General features: G+C 40.9%; 1 protein-coding gene across 5 annotated transcripts in view; it reads right to left on the reverse strand.

Moving 5' to 3' along the window:
• Nucleotides 1-15,134, reverse strand: part of LOC122551440 (sperm-associated antigen 16 protein) — a 992,024-nt gene that overhangs the window by 906,875 nt on the left and 70,015 nt on the right. For all 5 annotated transcript variants that reach the window (XM_043693348.1, XM_043693349.1, XM_043693352.1 and 2 more), the window contains exons 5-6: nucleotides 9,057-9,194; nucleotides 8,845-8,952 (exon numbers count right to left, since the gene is read on the reverse strand). In XM_043693348.1, coding sequence (XP_043549283.1) covers nucleotides 8,845-8,952; nucleotides 9,057-9,194 — 246 coding nt within the window. The remainder of the gene's footprint in view (nucleotides 1-8,844; nucleotides 8,953-9,056; nucleotides 9,195-15,134) is intronic.

Here is a 15,134-nt window from a genome sequence, read left to right on the forward strand (position 1 = left end):
ATGTCATTGGTTCCAATGTGGACAATGACCTCCTGCTGGCTCCTCTCCCCCATGAGAACATTCTGCACCCTCTCTGAGACATCCTTGATCCTGGCACCAGGGAAACAACACACCATTCTGCTTTTTCTCTGTTGGCCACAGAAATGTCTGTCTGTACCTCTGACTACAGAATCCCCTAACACAATTGATCTCTTGGAAGCTGACGTACCCCTCGTTGCATTAGAGCCAGTCTCGTGAACGGAGCGCGTTACTTATTTGGGACGCCACAATGGCTCAGCAGTTAGCACTGCTGCCTCACAGTGCCAGGAATCCAGGTTCAATTCCAGCGTCAGGTTACTGCCTGTGTGAAGTTTACACTTTCTCCCTGTATCTGCATGGGTTTCCTCCCACAGTTACAAGATGCACAGGTTAGATGAATTGGCCATGCTATTTTGCTCACAGTGTCCAGGGAAGTGTAGCTTAAGTGGGAAATGCAGGGTTGTAGGGTAGGGGGTGAATCCAGGTGGGACTTGGAGAGTCGGTGTGGATTTGTTGGGCTGAACGGCCTGTTTCCACACTCTATGGATTCTATGGAAATGGTTCCATTTTGAAAAATTTAATACTAAGGAATAAAGAGAGATGTAGCTTGAAGAGAGTTCATAAATCCTGAGCCAACTCATCACTGCCAATGAAGCCGGCATTATCATCCCTGTGCCATCGCTTTGCCACTGTCTACACCAAACCCAATGAACATCAAAGTCGCTGATCTTCAAGTGCCATCTTTGCCATTGGGCCAATAATCCTCCATCATCACCTCGCTGCTGCCTGTGCCGGACCAACCAATGTCAGAGTCACTGGGCCCACCTCATCCACATTGCCATGATGCCTTTCTGCCAATGCTTCACTGCCACTAACGCCAGACCCAAGTTACTGATCCTCGTTCACATCTGATGATGCAGCAGCCGCCAATCCCAGGTTGTGCGCTTGTTCCGAAAAAGTAAGTTGGGATTCACTCGCCTCTGCCCTGGGCTCAGCTCGAGTTCTGTGATAGACCTGCCTAAGGTCTGCCCCTGAACAAGGTTCAAAACTACTCAAGATCCACACCCTGGGTCCGCTCGAGGTCCACACACCGATCTCTCACTGCCGCCGACGCTGCCAAAGCTCAGGACAAGGTAAGTGAAAAAACAAGATGGGAATAAAAAAAAGCACTTGGAACTTGAAAGAAGACTAAGGGTAGCACATAAACTGGGGTACTTCAATGTCCATCACCTATGTCGCATACCACTGTCCAAGCTGGCAAGATCCATCAGACAGAGCCTGAGTTCAGCATTCACAGAATTAACATGTCGGGAAAAGCTACCTGTTGCAAAAGTATCTGATGTTTTTGCATCAACAGTAGTAATACCACTGACCTTGTTGAGACCAAGTTGCATCTTTCAGGACATCCTCCACCATGTCATGTTGCTTTGCTGCCATGCTCAATGGAATAGATTCAGAACAGACCCAGCTGTTCAATTAATGAGACACACTGGGCCATTAGCAGCAGTAAATGTATATTAGCCCACAATCTGTGACACTATACTCCACATAGCTCTCACTTCACTGTGACCATCAAGTCAGGGAATCAACCATGATCAAGAAAGAGTGCAAGAGAGCATGTTAGGAGCAACATAAGTACATGCATGATAAACAGCATACATATCTCAGCAATGGACCCAGCAATCTCCTCCCTAGCTTCCCACAAATACACCTGATCAGGTCCTGGGATTTATTCATCACCTCTTCTACAACAGGGACACTTTTCAAGATTTCACTATTTATTTCCTTCAGTTCTTCCATATCCTTTTCCACAGTAAATACTGATGCAAAATGCTCGTTTAGTATCTCATCCATCTCCTGTGGATCCACACATAGATGGCCTTGTTGATCTTTAAAGGGCTCTATTGTCTCCCTAGTTACTCTTTTGCCCTTAATGTATTTGTAGAAACTCTTTAGATTCTTCTTAACCTTATTTGCTAAAGATTTCTCAGGTTCTGCACTCCTGGATTCCCTCTTAAGTATACTCCTACTGCCCTTATACTTGTCAAGGAATTCACTCCATCCTAGCTGTCTACATCTGACATATGCCTCTCTTCTTTTCCTTGACCACAGCGTCAATTTCTCATCATCCAGCCTTTTCCTTCACAGTAACAGGTACAAACTGTCTCTGAACTCATGTTATCTCATTACTGAAGGCCTCCCACTTTCCAACTGTTCCTTTACCTGCGAATAGTCTCTGCCAATCAAGTAGAGGTATTGAGTATAGTGAAGCAAGGAGTTATTCTAAGATTTTCTAAATCACGTGTGTGTCCAATTTAGGACACCATATTTTAGAAAGGGTCCCCTGCAAATCAACAGGATAGTACATTATGTCTTCACATGAACACAATCACTTCCATTCTCATTCAGAGATATTTTCTAATTTACCAAGATGCTTATATCTTTGAGATACAGACATTGAATCCCATCTGCCATTTATAAATTATTTTGTTAGTATCCTTTTGCAATTTCCTTCAGACATCAAGTATTAACCGTTCATCCTATCTAGTAATCTAGTAATATAGTAATCTTCCAAATGATACCATATCAAAGATTTTTTTGAAAATCGATGAATTCAATATCCCCTCCCATCAAGATTACACACATTATTGGTTAATTTTCAGCTGTATGAAGCCAATTCACTTACCCCAGCAAACAATTATGTTGACATTGAAGAAAATCTTTTAAAGAATACGACTGTTTTGAGTGCATCTACTTTGTCAATTTGTTTTAACCATATGTGCCAAAAAGAAATCCCAGAGGAGAAGGACAGGTATAGATGTTGTTCACATTAATTTGAGTATCGAAAGAACAAGATGCTAACTATCTTACCAAAATCCTAATTTCTCTATTTCCCAAAGCAATCTCTACTGAGAATATTAACATTATCTGTTGACCATTTTCTCCAAGCTACCACAAAAAAACTTTCCAGTCCAGGTACAGGCTGGCCAAAAGAGTATGCAGGACATGCGTGCAAAGTGAAATTCAAGATTAGAACAAAATGTTTTTATTTCCCATAAAAGCCAAAGTTACAGGCTTGGAGTTTTGCATCAAAACTGGAAAAATTCTTGACTCAGGGTGCCAACCTCAGGAGAACCACTCCCAAATTGCCAGATATCCAGGGGTGGGTGCCCAATGAAATATCGCCTGTTGTTCCCAGAAACAATGTGGGAGCAGCCACACAGGCAGCCAAGGCAGGCCATTTAAAAGGACCACATTGGTTCCGGAACTTTGATTCAATTGTAATAAAGTAGGACAGTCCACCCCCTCTTCCTGACTCAGAGCCAAACTATGCAAAGACATCCACCCAAGCATCCACCCCAAATAGTCCTTCACATTCTTCATGCCAACCAGTGGCCAGCTACCACTGTCAATATGTTTTCAAGCCCTCCATGCTAATGTATGCTGTTTTCCCACTTCACAAGGCCCCTCATACCTTCCATGCCCCACTACCCACCCTAACAATAGCACTTTATAATCCTTATGCTAACTTAGTGACAACTTACATCAGTCACAAACTCCCAAACATCCCCCTGGCCTGTCATGGCTACAAAGCCACCTCAGTGTCAACACATTTCATTCCCAGGATCTATTTGCCATCTATCCCAACTTATTGTCAAATAAGGCCCACCTTATTCACCCCATGGTTCCTAACAGCTCAAATGTCAACTTTGTGCCAATTTATGCCAACACTTTCCTCTTGAACTCTGCTTTTGCACCAACAATAGCAACTGATCTAATATCAAATATGGACACACAGTAGGACGCATGCTGTGATGAATCAACATTTGAAATATCAGTATAAATTTCACAATGCAAAAATAAATTGATAAATTGATAAAAGCATAATCAATTCATCTTAGTACTTAATACCTTATCAAACAAACATTTATACTTAAAGCTCAATATAGAAGACAGCTTATCCTTTAATAAACGCTCTTATTTTCACACGAGGTATTCACGGAGTCGGATGCTCCAGCCGGAGCTTGTCTACTCCACGCATTCCTCTTCCTTGCTTATCAATTCTTTCCTGTTAGTGATTTTTTTTGTCTTCTCTCCCAGCTTCCCAGTCTGGCACAGCGGCATCCCGGCATGGCATGGCATGGTGACCCTCCGGCCTGGCACAGCAGCCTCCCAGAGTGGCATGGCGACCTCCCAGCCTGATGCAGTAGCCTCCTATGGCAGTCTCCTAGCGTGAAGTGGTATGACAACCTACCGGCCTGGTAAAGTCGCCACTCTCTGTATAGTAGCAACTTCCCAGGACGGCCTCCCAGTGTGGCATTCTCTCCACATGGGGTATGACGTGATCTCCCAGCCTCATGATCCTCAAGGTGAAGCACAGCACAGTCTGGAGCCAGGGCCAGGTGCAGACTGGAGGCTAGGTGCCATTGTGGGCTGGGTTAGAAGAGCGTTGTTGTGAACTTTTATTTCTGTAACAATAGACATTCTATACTCCTATTTTGTAAGATCTTGTAGCTAAAGAAAATGTGCCTAAGTGGTGCTGTAAGTGGCGACATATAAACTTTTCAATATGCTCATTGAGTGTATGTGACAATAAAGGCTAATTCTAATGCTTATCTGTCAATAAAACTGTGAAATTGACTGAGATAATGATAGACTGTGTACTAAGAATATAGTAACAATTGCCCTCATATTTACATCAACAGCTATTGAAATTCTGAGCTTTTTTTCAGATCAGAAACAGCTGTGTTTATCAAAATTTAAAATAAAACAGATTTAAATAACGCAACAATTCTAAAGACTTTATCCACTTTTACCGTGCATTCAAATCAACTTTCAAACATTGTAAGTTACATGTTGCGGGCAAGAGACCTTGCTTCAGCAAAACTGTCATTTGTTTCATCATAGCACTAAATTCAAATGATTGTGATAATTAAAGGTCTTCCATATGCATAAACTACATCCCATCTCTCAACCTACCCTGATATCAAAAATAGGACATCAGAAATGGGACTGGTACTTTGGGATCCATTGTCTGAGCATCACTTTGGCTAAGGCTCAGAATATTCACGGCTTCACAAAAATTCAGGTCATGGTAAAAAGTCTATTCTGTAATGCCATGTTTCAGGAAGGAAAAAGTATAGAATTGAGAAAGCAGACTTTTCAATAATTTCTGACTAAATTCCAATGCTGCAGTGTATTTTACAAGTTAAACTGCCTACATCGATTTTATTCCTCAGACTCGTTGATTTGCATTAAAGCTGCAAATTTGATTTTAAAAAACAATTAACTGAATATGAACATTATGGCTTTTGATTTAATTTGCCAATTGTTCCACGCTTAACTATTAAAGTGAGAACAAGGAAATCTTCATGTCCAAAGCTGCACCTAACAAACGGCAACTTACACTACTTTTTGTTATTTCTTAACAGCAATGCCTTTAATTTCCGATTTTTAAAAAAGTAGCAATAAGTCTCACATGGGACCCCATATCAGAATATTGACTTGAAATGAGTAAAGACATCAAATCCAATTATTTTTTAAAAAATTATACTCTATCCCTGATTCTTGGAGGATTAAGGACACTTGATTTTCGTTCCTTCATCTTATTTAAACCTAAAAATATGCAGCTGAAAACATATGAAAGATTTAAGAACACTTTCTAGAGCTGCAGTGCAAATATCATCATCATCACAGACATTTGGCTCCACTGCAAATGCAACAATACCAATTCTCCTCTCATCTCTGCAAAACTAATGTGATTTGAGATTGGCTGTTTAATTTATCTCAGTACATAACTCTGGTCATATTAATAGATAAACGAAAGAAATTTCAGTTACTTCAGCTGAGCAGCCAGCAATTCTTAAATATTTAGATATACAAAACATAATGGGAATGTAAATGGAAAGAGGAGTATAAAGAAAAACAGAAAATACCTTGTGGCAGAAGTTTCAATTTTCTTGCACCTTTCAAGGTAAACTTGAGGGATGGAGAAGGTGCATAAAAGCAGCCATTTATCTTAATCTCGACAGTGCCAGGTAACAAAGACTCTGTAGCTTTAGTGCCATTACCCAAGGGTACTGAGAATATGGATTTGTGATCGGCTGCATCTGGTTTGTTGGGTCATGTGGCTGGCTGATATATCTGTCATTACTTGATAGTAACAAGTTTGCAATACATGTAAAGTTGTTTCCTTTGTTGGTAATAATTAGAAGTTGTACATGGATGAACTGCAGCACAAGAATGTAAGGGATGAGCCTGGAGTCTCAGGGGGTGCTGTTCGACACATGACAAGAATTCTGGCTATTGAACGGTGGGAGTAGTGACTGGTGTCTTGGGCAAGGAATGCAATATGCAGATCCATTCACACACCTTTACCACTTAAATGAGATCATTAAACTGGTTCCTGCCACCGTTACCAGGGCTGGAAGCCACACTGACCACCCTTGGCTTATGCACCCAATCCTGCTGACCCCCACTGGAAACACTGCATCCACAATGGCATTCAGCTCTCTACATAATGTGTCCAGAGTGGTATCAGTATAATGGTGAGCCCTCCTCTTGCAATGGACACTGTATTCCTTGTCCATCTGTGTGAAATGAGACTATACATCAGTCTGCTAGTTCCAAGTTTGAAGAGCTTGCATGTATAAAAAAGGATAAGCTGCCTGGAGCAAATAGATTTTTCCATAGTGCTATTCAGCTCCCTGCAGAGCGAACAGGACACAGGCAGTAAACAGTGCAGGGGGACTACACTGAAGCTGTTGTTGGCCAAGCTACTAATGGAGCAAGGAAGTGGGTGGACAAACTTTACGTTCTTCCCACAGGCAGCAAGCATTTTAATGTGGATGTCATAATTTATACTGAAAGAAAAAGTTCAAAGATTTAAAAAAACAGACAGCAAGTGTAGCAAGATTTGGAATATATTACAGATGAACATCAACTATCCTACAACATAAATGTTTATTTTATTTCATCTTCGTCTTTGGGCAGGTAACAATGTGAGCCCATACATTTATGTTGGTTGTCCTGAATAGATTAGCAATCATCAGACCATTGCAGCAAGTCTTCTACCACATCTGGGAGGAGGTCCTGCCTCTGAAACCAGCAAGTGTACCAGCTAATTTGGGCTTCTGTTTAACACTATTGCCTTTTAAAGGACCTCACAAAAGTAAACAAACTGCACCTCACCCACACAAAAAAAACATATGCTGCCTCCCCAGGGTATGATGACAGCCATTTTAATTTCTATTGTATATTTACAATTTTGATGAGAATGGAAAGCAACACATCACTTCAAGGAGTAAGTCATAGGCTCAGCCCCTCAGACCCTCCCCTCTTAACCTTCATGTTCCTTTCTTCCTTAACTTCCCTGTAAGTCCTATCAGCTGTGATCTTCACCGTGTTATCCCCCCTCCCCCTGAACCCAACCTGTTTAATTAACTGCATATCTTCCCACTTTATCCCTTGTGACTCAGGCACAAATCTTAGTCATGCCAAACACAGTCCTGCACAGTGCACATATTGAAGCCAGGGTGATAGTAACCATCAATAACATCTCCTCCCCTCTGACTGTCCACCACCCTCCCATTTTCTACCATTTCTCATCCAGATATGTTGAGTTATCATCCCCTCTGTCTTCCAGTATGCTGTCCCCAAATCCCTAAAATTGACATCTCCAGCTGCGGAAGATGGACTGTTCCACATATCCTACGAAGAGGCAGGCATAGCTGGGGCCCATGCGGGTGCCCATGGCTACTCCTTTGGTTTGGAGGAAGTGGGAGGATTGGAAAGAGGAGTTGTTGAGGGTGAGGACCAGTTCAGTCAGTCGAAGGAGGGTATCAGTGGAAGGGTACTGGTTGGTACGGCGGGAAAGGAAGAAGCGGAGAGCTTTGAGTCCTTCAAAGGATATGGATATCCTTCCGTATCCGTCACAAATTCACCTGCACCTCCACACACATCATTTATTGCATCCGCTGCACCCGATGTGGCCTCCTCTATATTGGGGAGACACGCCACCTACTTGCAAAACGTTTCAGAGAACACCTCTGGGACACCCGGAGCAACCAACCCAACCACCCTGTGACTCAACACTACAACTCCCCCTCCCACTCCACCAAGGACATGCAGGTCCTTGGATTCCTCCATTGCCACACCATAGCAACACGACGGTTGGAGGAAGAACGCCTCATCTTCCGCCTAGGAACCCTCCAACCCCAAGGGATGAACTCAGATTTCTCCAGTTTCCTCATTTCCCCTCCCCCCACCTTGTCTCAGTCAAATCCCTCGAACTCAGCACCGCCTTCCTAACCTGCAATCTTCTTCCTGACCTCTCCGCCCCCACCCCCACTCCGGCCTATCACCCTCACCTTGACCTCCTTCCACCTATCGCATTTCCCCCGAGTCCCTCCTCCCCACCTTTTATCTTAGCCTGCTGGACACACTTTCCTCATTTCTGAAGAAGGGCTCATGCCCGAAATGTCGATTCTCCTGCTCCTTGGATGCTGCCTGACTTGCTGTGCTTTTCCAGCAACACATTTTTAGCTCTTCAAGCTCAGCGAGCTAACTTACATACTAATTGACAATTGTGTTGGGACGGCATGGCAACAACCAAAGATGGAAAACTTCAGTTGTCAAAACATTTCACGATTCATTAGCTTCATTATCCCTTTGAAAGAGTTAAAAATAAAGAACCTCCAAGGATCAAAAATCCTAGTTATTCTTGTTTATTAAAAATGCGCTTAATATTTTCATAAATAGTTAATATAATGGTTACACTTTCCAAATAGCATTTAAAATATCCATGCTTTGAGCAGGTTACTTTACCTTTTAATATCATTGATGAGTCTGTTCTTTTCTTGTGCCACACGCTTATGATGCATTCTATGGAAATCGCGTTCTTTCCTCAGTTTTACTAATGTTTCAACAGCTGTGCTGTAGGTGCAAAAATGTTTACATTTTAATGCTGCTAAGGTGATAAAAATATTTCATACAGATATATTTCGACAGAGAATAATTTCTAGATATTTACTACATACTTGGTCGCAATCTTGCAGTTCTCAAGATCTTTCTTCAAATTTTTCACTTCATTTTCCAGCAGCTGATTTTGAGCATATACATCAGGAACAAATCCCACATTCTGTAATTTCAGTAGACCTTTTTGCAGCATTTCATACCTGATATGACAAAATGTACAACATATTATTTTCAAGTCAAAATCTGATTGATTACATGTTACCTTAACAATTATTAAAATGAAAAAACAACAACTGTGGCATGTTCAACTTTTATGGCATGACATGAAGTGGAAGGCAAAACAGAATACATTATGAACAATTATGAATGAGGGACTAAGGATATTAAAGGATGTCCTGGTTTAGGTCAGATATTCTGGTGTTTTAGGAAGGAAATATGGTTTGTAGAAGTGAATGAAGCTTATTTGAAATCAAACAGTGATTTAGCAGTCAACTTGCAAGGTTATGTGTTCAGAGGAAGATAAATCATACAGTGAAGCAGAATTACTTGTTGAAGATGGATACATTACAATGATATGTTACATATGAAGTTTGATGTAGGAACTGAAATAGAGTCTCCTTGACAGAATTAAAGGATAATTAAATGAGAACATTAGCAATACAACTAAGTGACAGGGCACCAAATGATGCAGTTGCCCAGGAGATATAAACACAGATGATTATTCTACAGCCTTCCTAAGGAATTTCAGTTCTCCTCATAGTGAGTAACATGCACAATGGAGATGCACACAAGAGCAAAACTATTAAATTTATTAGTTTTTTTTAAAAAACAGCCCATTTTAAAATCCCACAAACATGAATACAATATTGGATTTAGTTCTAATTCATTAAAGGAAGCAACAATTAGGTAGAAGTAACAATCTGATAATCCAGAAATACAAGATGAAATCTCACCAAGACAATTGGGGAATTTAAATTCAGTGTAATAGATTTAGATTTTTAAATTTTATTGATAAAATACAGGTAGTTCTCCTATAATTGTGTAGTTGCGTCCCCATGCATCAAAAATAATGGGGCCTATGGCAAAAACAGGGGTAGGGACGAACCACCAAAAACACCTGTAAAAATTGAAACAAAAGTAGTGGTTAGCCTAACACAAACAATAGCACAATCTAAGTGAATTTTGACCTATTGTAACTGATCTGTTGTATAGTACTATATAGTGTAATTCATCAGAAGTGTTCTGATACAGCTTCCCAACAAACACAAACGAAGCTGTATCAGAACACTATTCCAACGAGCCACCACACACTGCAGCACAGACGAACTTCGAAAAACAGAGGAGAACCACCTATACGACGTATTCAAGAAGAACGGATACTCAAAAACACAGTGTGCAGATTCCTCAAGAACAAACCACGACAAGCAGACAAAACACAGCCAGAAACCCTAACCACCTTACCATATATCAAAGAAGTTTCAGAAATGACAACCTGACTACTGAGACCCCTCCGAAACCTAGTAGCACACAAACCCACCAACACTCTCAAACAAAAACTAACAAACTTAAAAGACCCAGTACAACCCTTGGACAAAACCAACGTCATCTATAAAATCCCATGCAAGGACTGCCACAAACACTACGTAGGACAAACAGGAAGAAAGTTAGCCACCAGGATACATGAACACCAGCTAGCCACAAAAAGACACGACCCCCTCTCCCTCGTGTCCCACACACGGATGAAAAAAACCCACCATTTTGACTGGGACAACACATCTATCCTGGGACAGGCTAAGCAAAGACATGCCAGAGAATTCCTAGGGCCTGGCACTCCAACCACCATAAACAAGCACATAGATCTAGATGCCATCTATCAACCCCTCAGAAAACGAACAGGAAATGACATCACCACAAACCCCAGGAACCCCATCCAGGAGAAAGATATAAATAGAAAGCAGGAGACAACAGCTTCGCTTCACTTGGAGGTCGCCACTGATGATGTTACCTAGCCAGGTAATGAAACGTCTGGATATCAAACCTACAGCTCAGCGAGCAAACCTACACCCTAAATCCCCGTTGTACTCTGAGGTAATCTTCTTCACTATCCACTACACCTCCAAATTTTGGTGTCATCTGCAAACTTATTAACTATACCTCCTAAGTTCACATCCAAATCATTTATATAAATGACAAAAAGCAGTGGATCCAGCACCGGTCCTTTTGGCATACCGCTGCTCACAGGCCCCCCGTCTGAAAAGCAACCCTCCACCACCACCCTCTATCTTCTACCTTTGAGCCAGTTCTGTATCCAAATGGCTAGTTCTCCTTGTATTTCAAGTGATCTAACCTTGCTAACCCAGTCTACCATGAGGAACCTTGTAGAACGCCTTGCTCAAGTCCACATAGATCACATCTACTGCTCTGCCTCATCAACCTTCTTTGTAAATTCTTCAAAAAACTCAATCAAGTCAGTAAGACATGATTTCCTATGCACAAAGCCATGTTGACTATCCCTAATTAATCCTTGCCTTTCCAAATACATGTAAATCTTGTCCCTCAGGATTCCCTATTTCTTGCAGTCTCTTTGCTGCATCTTCACAATTCGCTTTCTTACTTATCTTAGCAGTGTCATCACTTGGCTGAGATACAGTTGGTCATCCATTTAATTAATCATCAATATAGTACTTAATTAATTAGGAGCACAGCACCAATCACAGCAGCACTCCATTTGGTACAGTTCGGCAATCTAAAGATTTTATGTTGTAGTGTGATGTAAACTGTGTGATTTGTAGATATAATTTTTGACACTATTTGTTGTTAGTTTGGGTTCCTGGTTTTCAAAGTGGCAACCAGTGGGTTTTCTGTGTATCTAACGTTAATAATTAACTTCTAAAAACATTTACGCAGCCATGGTAGTTTAAAATGTTTTTGAAACCTAGCTTTTGAATGGATTTTGTGCATTATTTATGGTCTTCCATTTAATTAGATTGCTTTGCAATCCAGCATGGTAAATAATGGGATCTCAAGGTTTGTTGGAGAGTTCATAAACTTTTCATTTTGTTAAACTTATGGGAAACCTGAAACAAGGAGACTCTACTTTTACTTTTGACTTTGAATGGGGTCGTCCTGTGAAATTCTTGGAATAGGATGGTTGCGTAGAAAAGGATATATAGTGAATTAGGTTACCTTCGACTGAAGAGTTAGTGTTAGCCCCAGACAGAAGTAAAACCATGGAGCTGTTAATACCACATTTGGTTGCTTTGCTGCTATCAGAGATCTGTGGACAATCAACCCAAGATCTCTCTGATCCTCTGAGCATCCTAATGTCCCGCCATTCATCGAATACTCCTTTGTCTTGTTATTTCTTCCAAAGTGGATTACCTCAAACTTATCAAGGCGAAATTCCACCTGAGGCTAATCTGTTCATCTGGCCAATCGTTGATATGTTCCTGTAATCTAAGACTTTCTTCCTCACTATTAACCACCTGGCAAATCTTTGTGTTACCCGCAACTTACTTAACATCTCTCCCCCAACTTTCTCATCTATATCATCTATATGTATCACCGACAATAAAGAACCCAGGACTATTCTTATGGTCTGTTATGGGACACTGGCCACCAGTCACATAAATAGCCTTCTACCACCACTCCTATCATTAAGCATTTTTGGATTCATCTTGCAAAGTAATCCTGGATCCCATATGCTTACCTTCTTTATCGATCTCCCATGTGTGAACTCGTCAAAGGCTCCACTGAAATCCATATCAACTACATCAACCACACTACCCTCATCTATGCACCTGATCATGTTCTTGAAAAATTTAATCAAATTTGTTCAGAATGACCTCCCTCTGACAAAGCTATGCTGACTACCCTTAAACAAACCTTGTCTCACAAAATTGAATCATTCCTTCCTTCTGAATTTTCTCCAATTATTTCCATACCACTGATGAGAGACTCAATGGTCTGTAATTCCTTAGTTTATCCCTACCACCCTCCTTGAAAAGTAGAATCACATTAACTTTACTCCAGGCCTCTAGAGACTCCTCTGTTGCCACAGAGAAATTTTAAAAATTGGATCAGAGCCCCTGGAATTTCCTCCCTCCCCTCTCACACCAACCTAGGATACAACTCATCGAGACCTGCAGATGTTTTCCATTTTCAGCATGCCAAAATCTCCAGTAACTCTTCACTCCCTATGTAAATCTGCTCCAGAACCTCACAGACCCTCTCCAAATTACATTACCTATATATTCCTGGTATGGAGGGATTGTCTTACAAAAGCTAAACAGGTTAGCACTCTACTCATTAGTTTAGAAGAATGAGTGGTGATCCAATTGATACACATAGGATTCATAAAGGTCTTGACAGGGTAAATACCAGGATGTTTTCCCTCATGGAAGAGTCAAAGACCAGGCAGCATAGTCTCATAATTAAGGATTCCAATTTAAGACTACATAAGGAGGAATTTCTTCTCCCAGAGGGTTAAAAGTACATGGAACTTGTTGCCACGGAGAGCTGTAGGGACAAAGTCCTTGAGTATATTTAAGGCTGAGATAGATTCTCAATCAGTAGAGGAATCAAGAGTTATGTGAAAAGGGCAGGTAAGTGGAAGCAAGGATTGTCAGATCAGGTTTGATTCTATTCAGTGGTGGAGCAGGCTCAAGGGCCCAACTAACAACTCCAGTTATTATTTCTTTTGGGCTTATCAGCTTCAATCTTGTCAGATTGTGGAGTAGACTGAATGGGCTGAATGGCTTGCCTCTGCTTCAATGTCCTCTGGTTAAGATGCTTGAAATTCTCCACGACAATCACCATTTCACCCATCACCTTAAATATACATTCCCTCTACCACCAACTTACAGTGGCAGCAATATGTACTATAAACAAGATACACCCACAGCATCTTCCAAACCTGCAGTCCTATACAAATTGCACCTGTAAATACCCTTCTAAACCACACATCATACCAATATGGAATTACATCACTGTTCATTCATTGACACTGGGACAAAAACTTGCAACTATCTTGCTAACAATATTTTGGTTGTACGTACAAATGGCCTACAGCAATTCAAGAATGTTGGTCACCTCCAATTTCTCAAAAGAAATATAGGACTGGCAACAAACATTGGCCTTGTCAGAATCTTATGAATTTCATGAAATAAAAAAAATGATTTGAGCAAGAAAATATGCCCATTTGTGTAGGATAGAAACACAGACACATTCAAAAAGATCTTGACAAGTTCAATCAATAGGTGCAGAAATGACACATTTTAGTTAAACAGAAGAATATAATGTGTATATATATATATATATATATATATATACATATATATAAAATATAATTTGATAGAGGCTGGATATGAATTACATAACAAATGCAAATTTGCATGAGACATCAGAACAGAAGAGAAATTGAGCATTTTAGTGGCCTTGGTTACCATTCAGGAAAAAGTAAGGACTGCAGATGCTGAGAATAGAGTCAGAGTTTGGTGCTGGAAAAGCACAGCTGGTCAGGCAGCATCCGAGGAGCAGGAAAATCGTCTCTTTATTTTACCTGTTTTAAGGAAAGTTTCTCAAGTCTTTTAGGAATTTAAGCATCACACCCTTGGTATTATTCTAACTCTCTTGCACAGCTTCTTCAAGATCTTGAAAACTTTATTAGTCTAGTGCCCAGAGAACACAATATCATAGACAAGATCTAACCAGGGATTTATAAATACTTAGCAAACATTCCTCACTTTTGTACTCGATAGGCTAAAACTTCATCTTCAGTCACAGAAGTCAGAATTCACAACCTTTCAGAGATCCAGTCCCCATAGAAAGGTGGTAAACTTCATGCTGTCTCTTCATTTAATGGACAATAATGCTGGGCAGAATAGGGCCTGTTAGATTGCTGATTGAACATTCAGCAAGAGCCAAACAGCATGTGATGGAGTTCCTTTTAAAGGTAAAAACAATGACTGCAGATGCTGGAAACCAGATTCTGGATTAGTGGTGCTGGAAGAGCACAGCAGTTCAGGCAGCATCCGAGGAGCAGAAAAAGCCCTTCATCAGGAATAAAGGCAGAGAGCCTGAAGCGCGGAGAGATAAGCTAGAGGAGGGTGGGGGTGGGGAGAAAGTAGCATAGAGTACAA

This window comes from Chiloscyllium plagiosum, chromosome 7 (assembly GCF_004010195.1).
Source record: "Chiloscyllium plagiosum isolate BGI_BamShark_2017 chromosome 7, ASM401019v2, whole genome shotgun sequence".
Taxonomy (NCBI): domain Eukaryota; kingdom Metazoa; phylum Chordata; class Chondrichthyes; order Orectolobiformes; family Hemiscylliidae; genus Chiloscyllium; species Chiloscyllium plagiosum.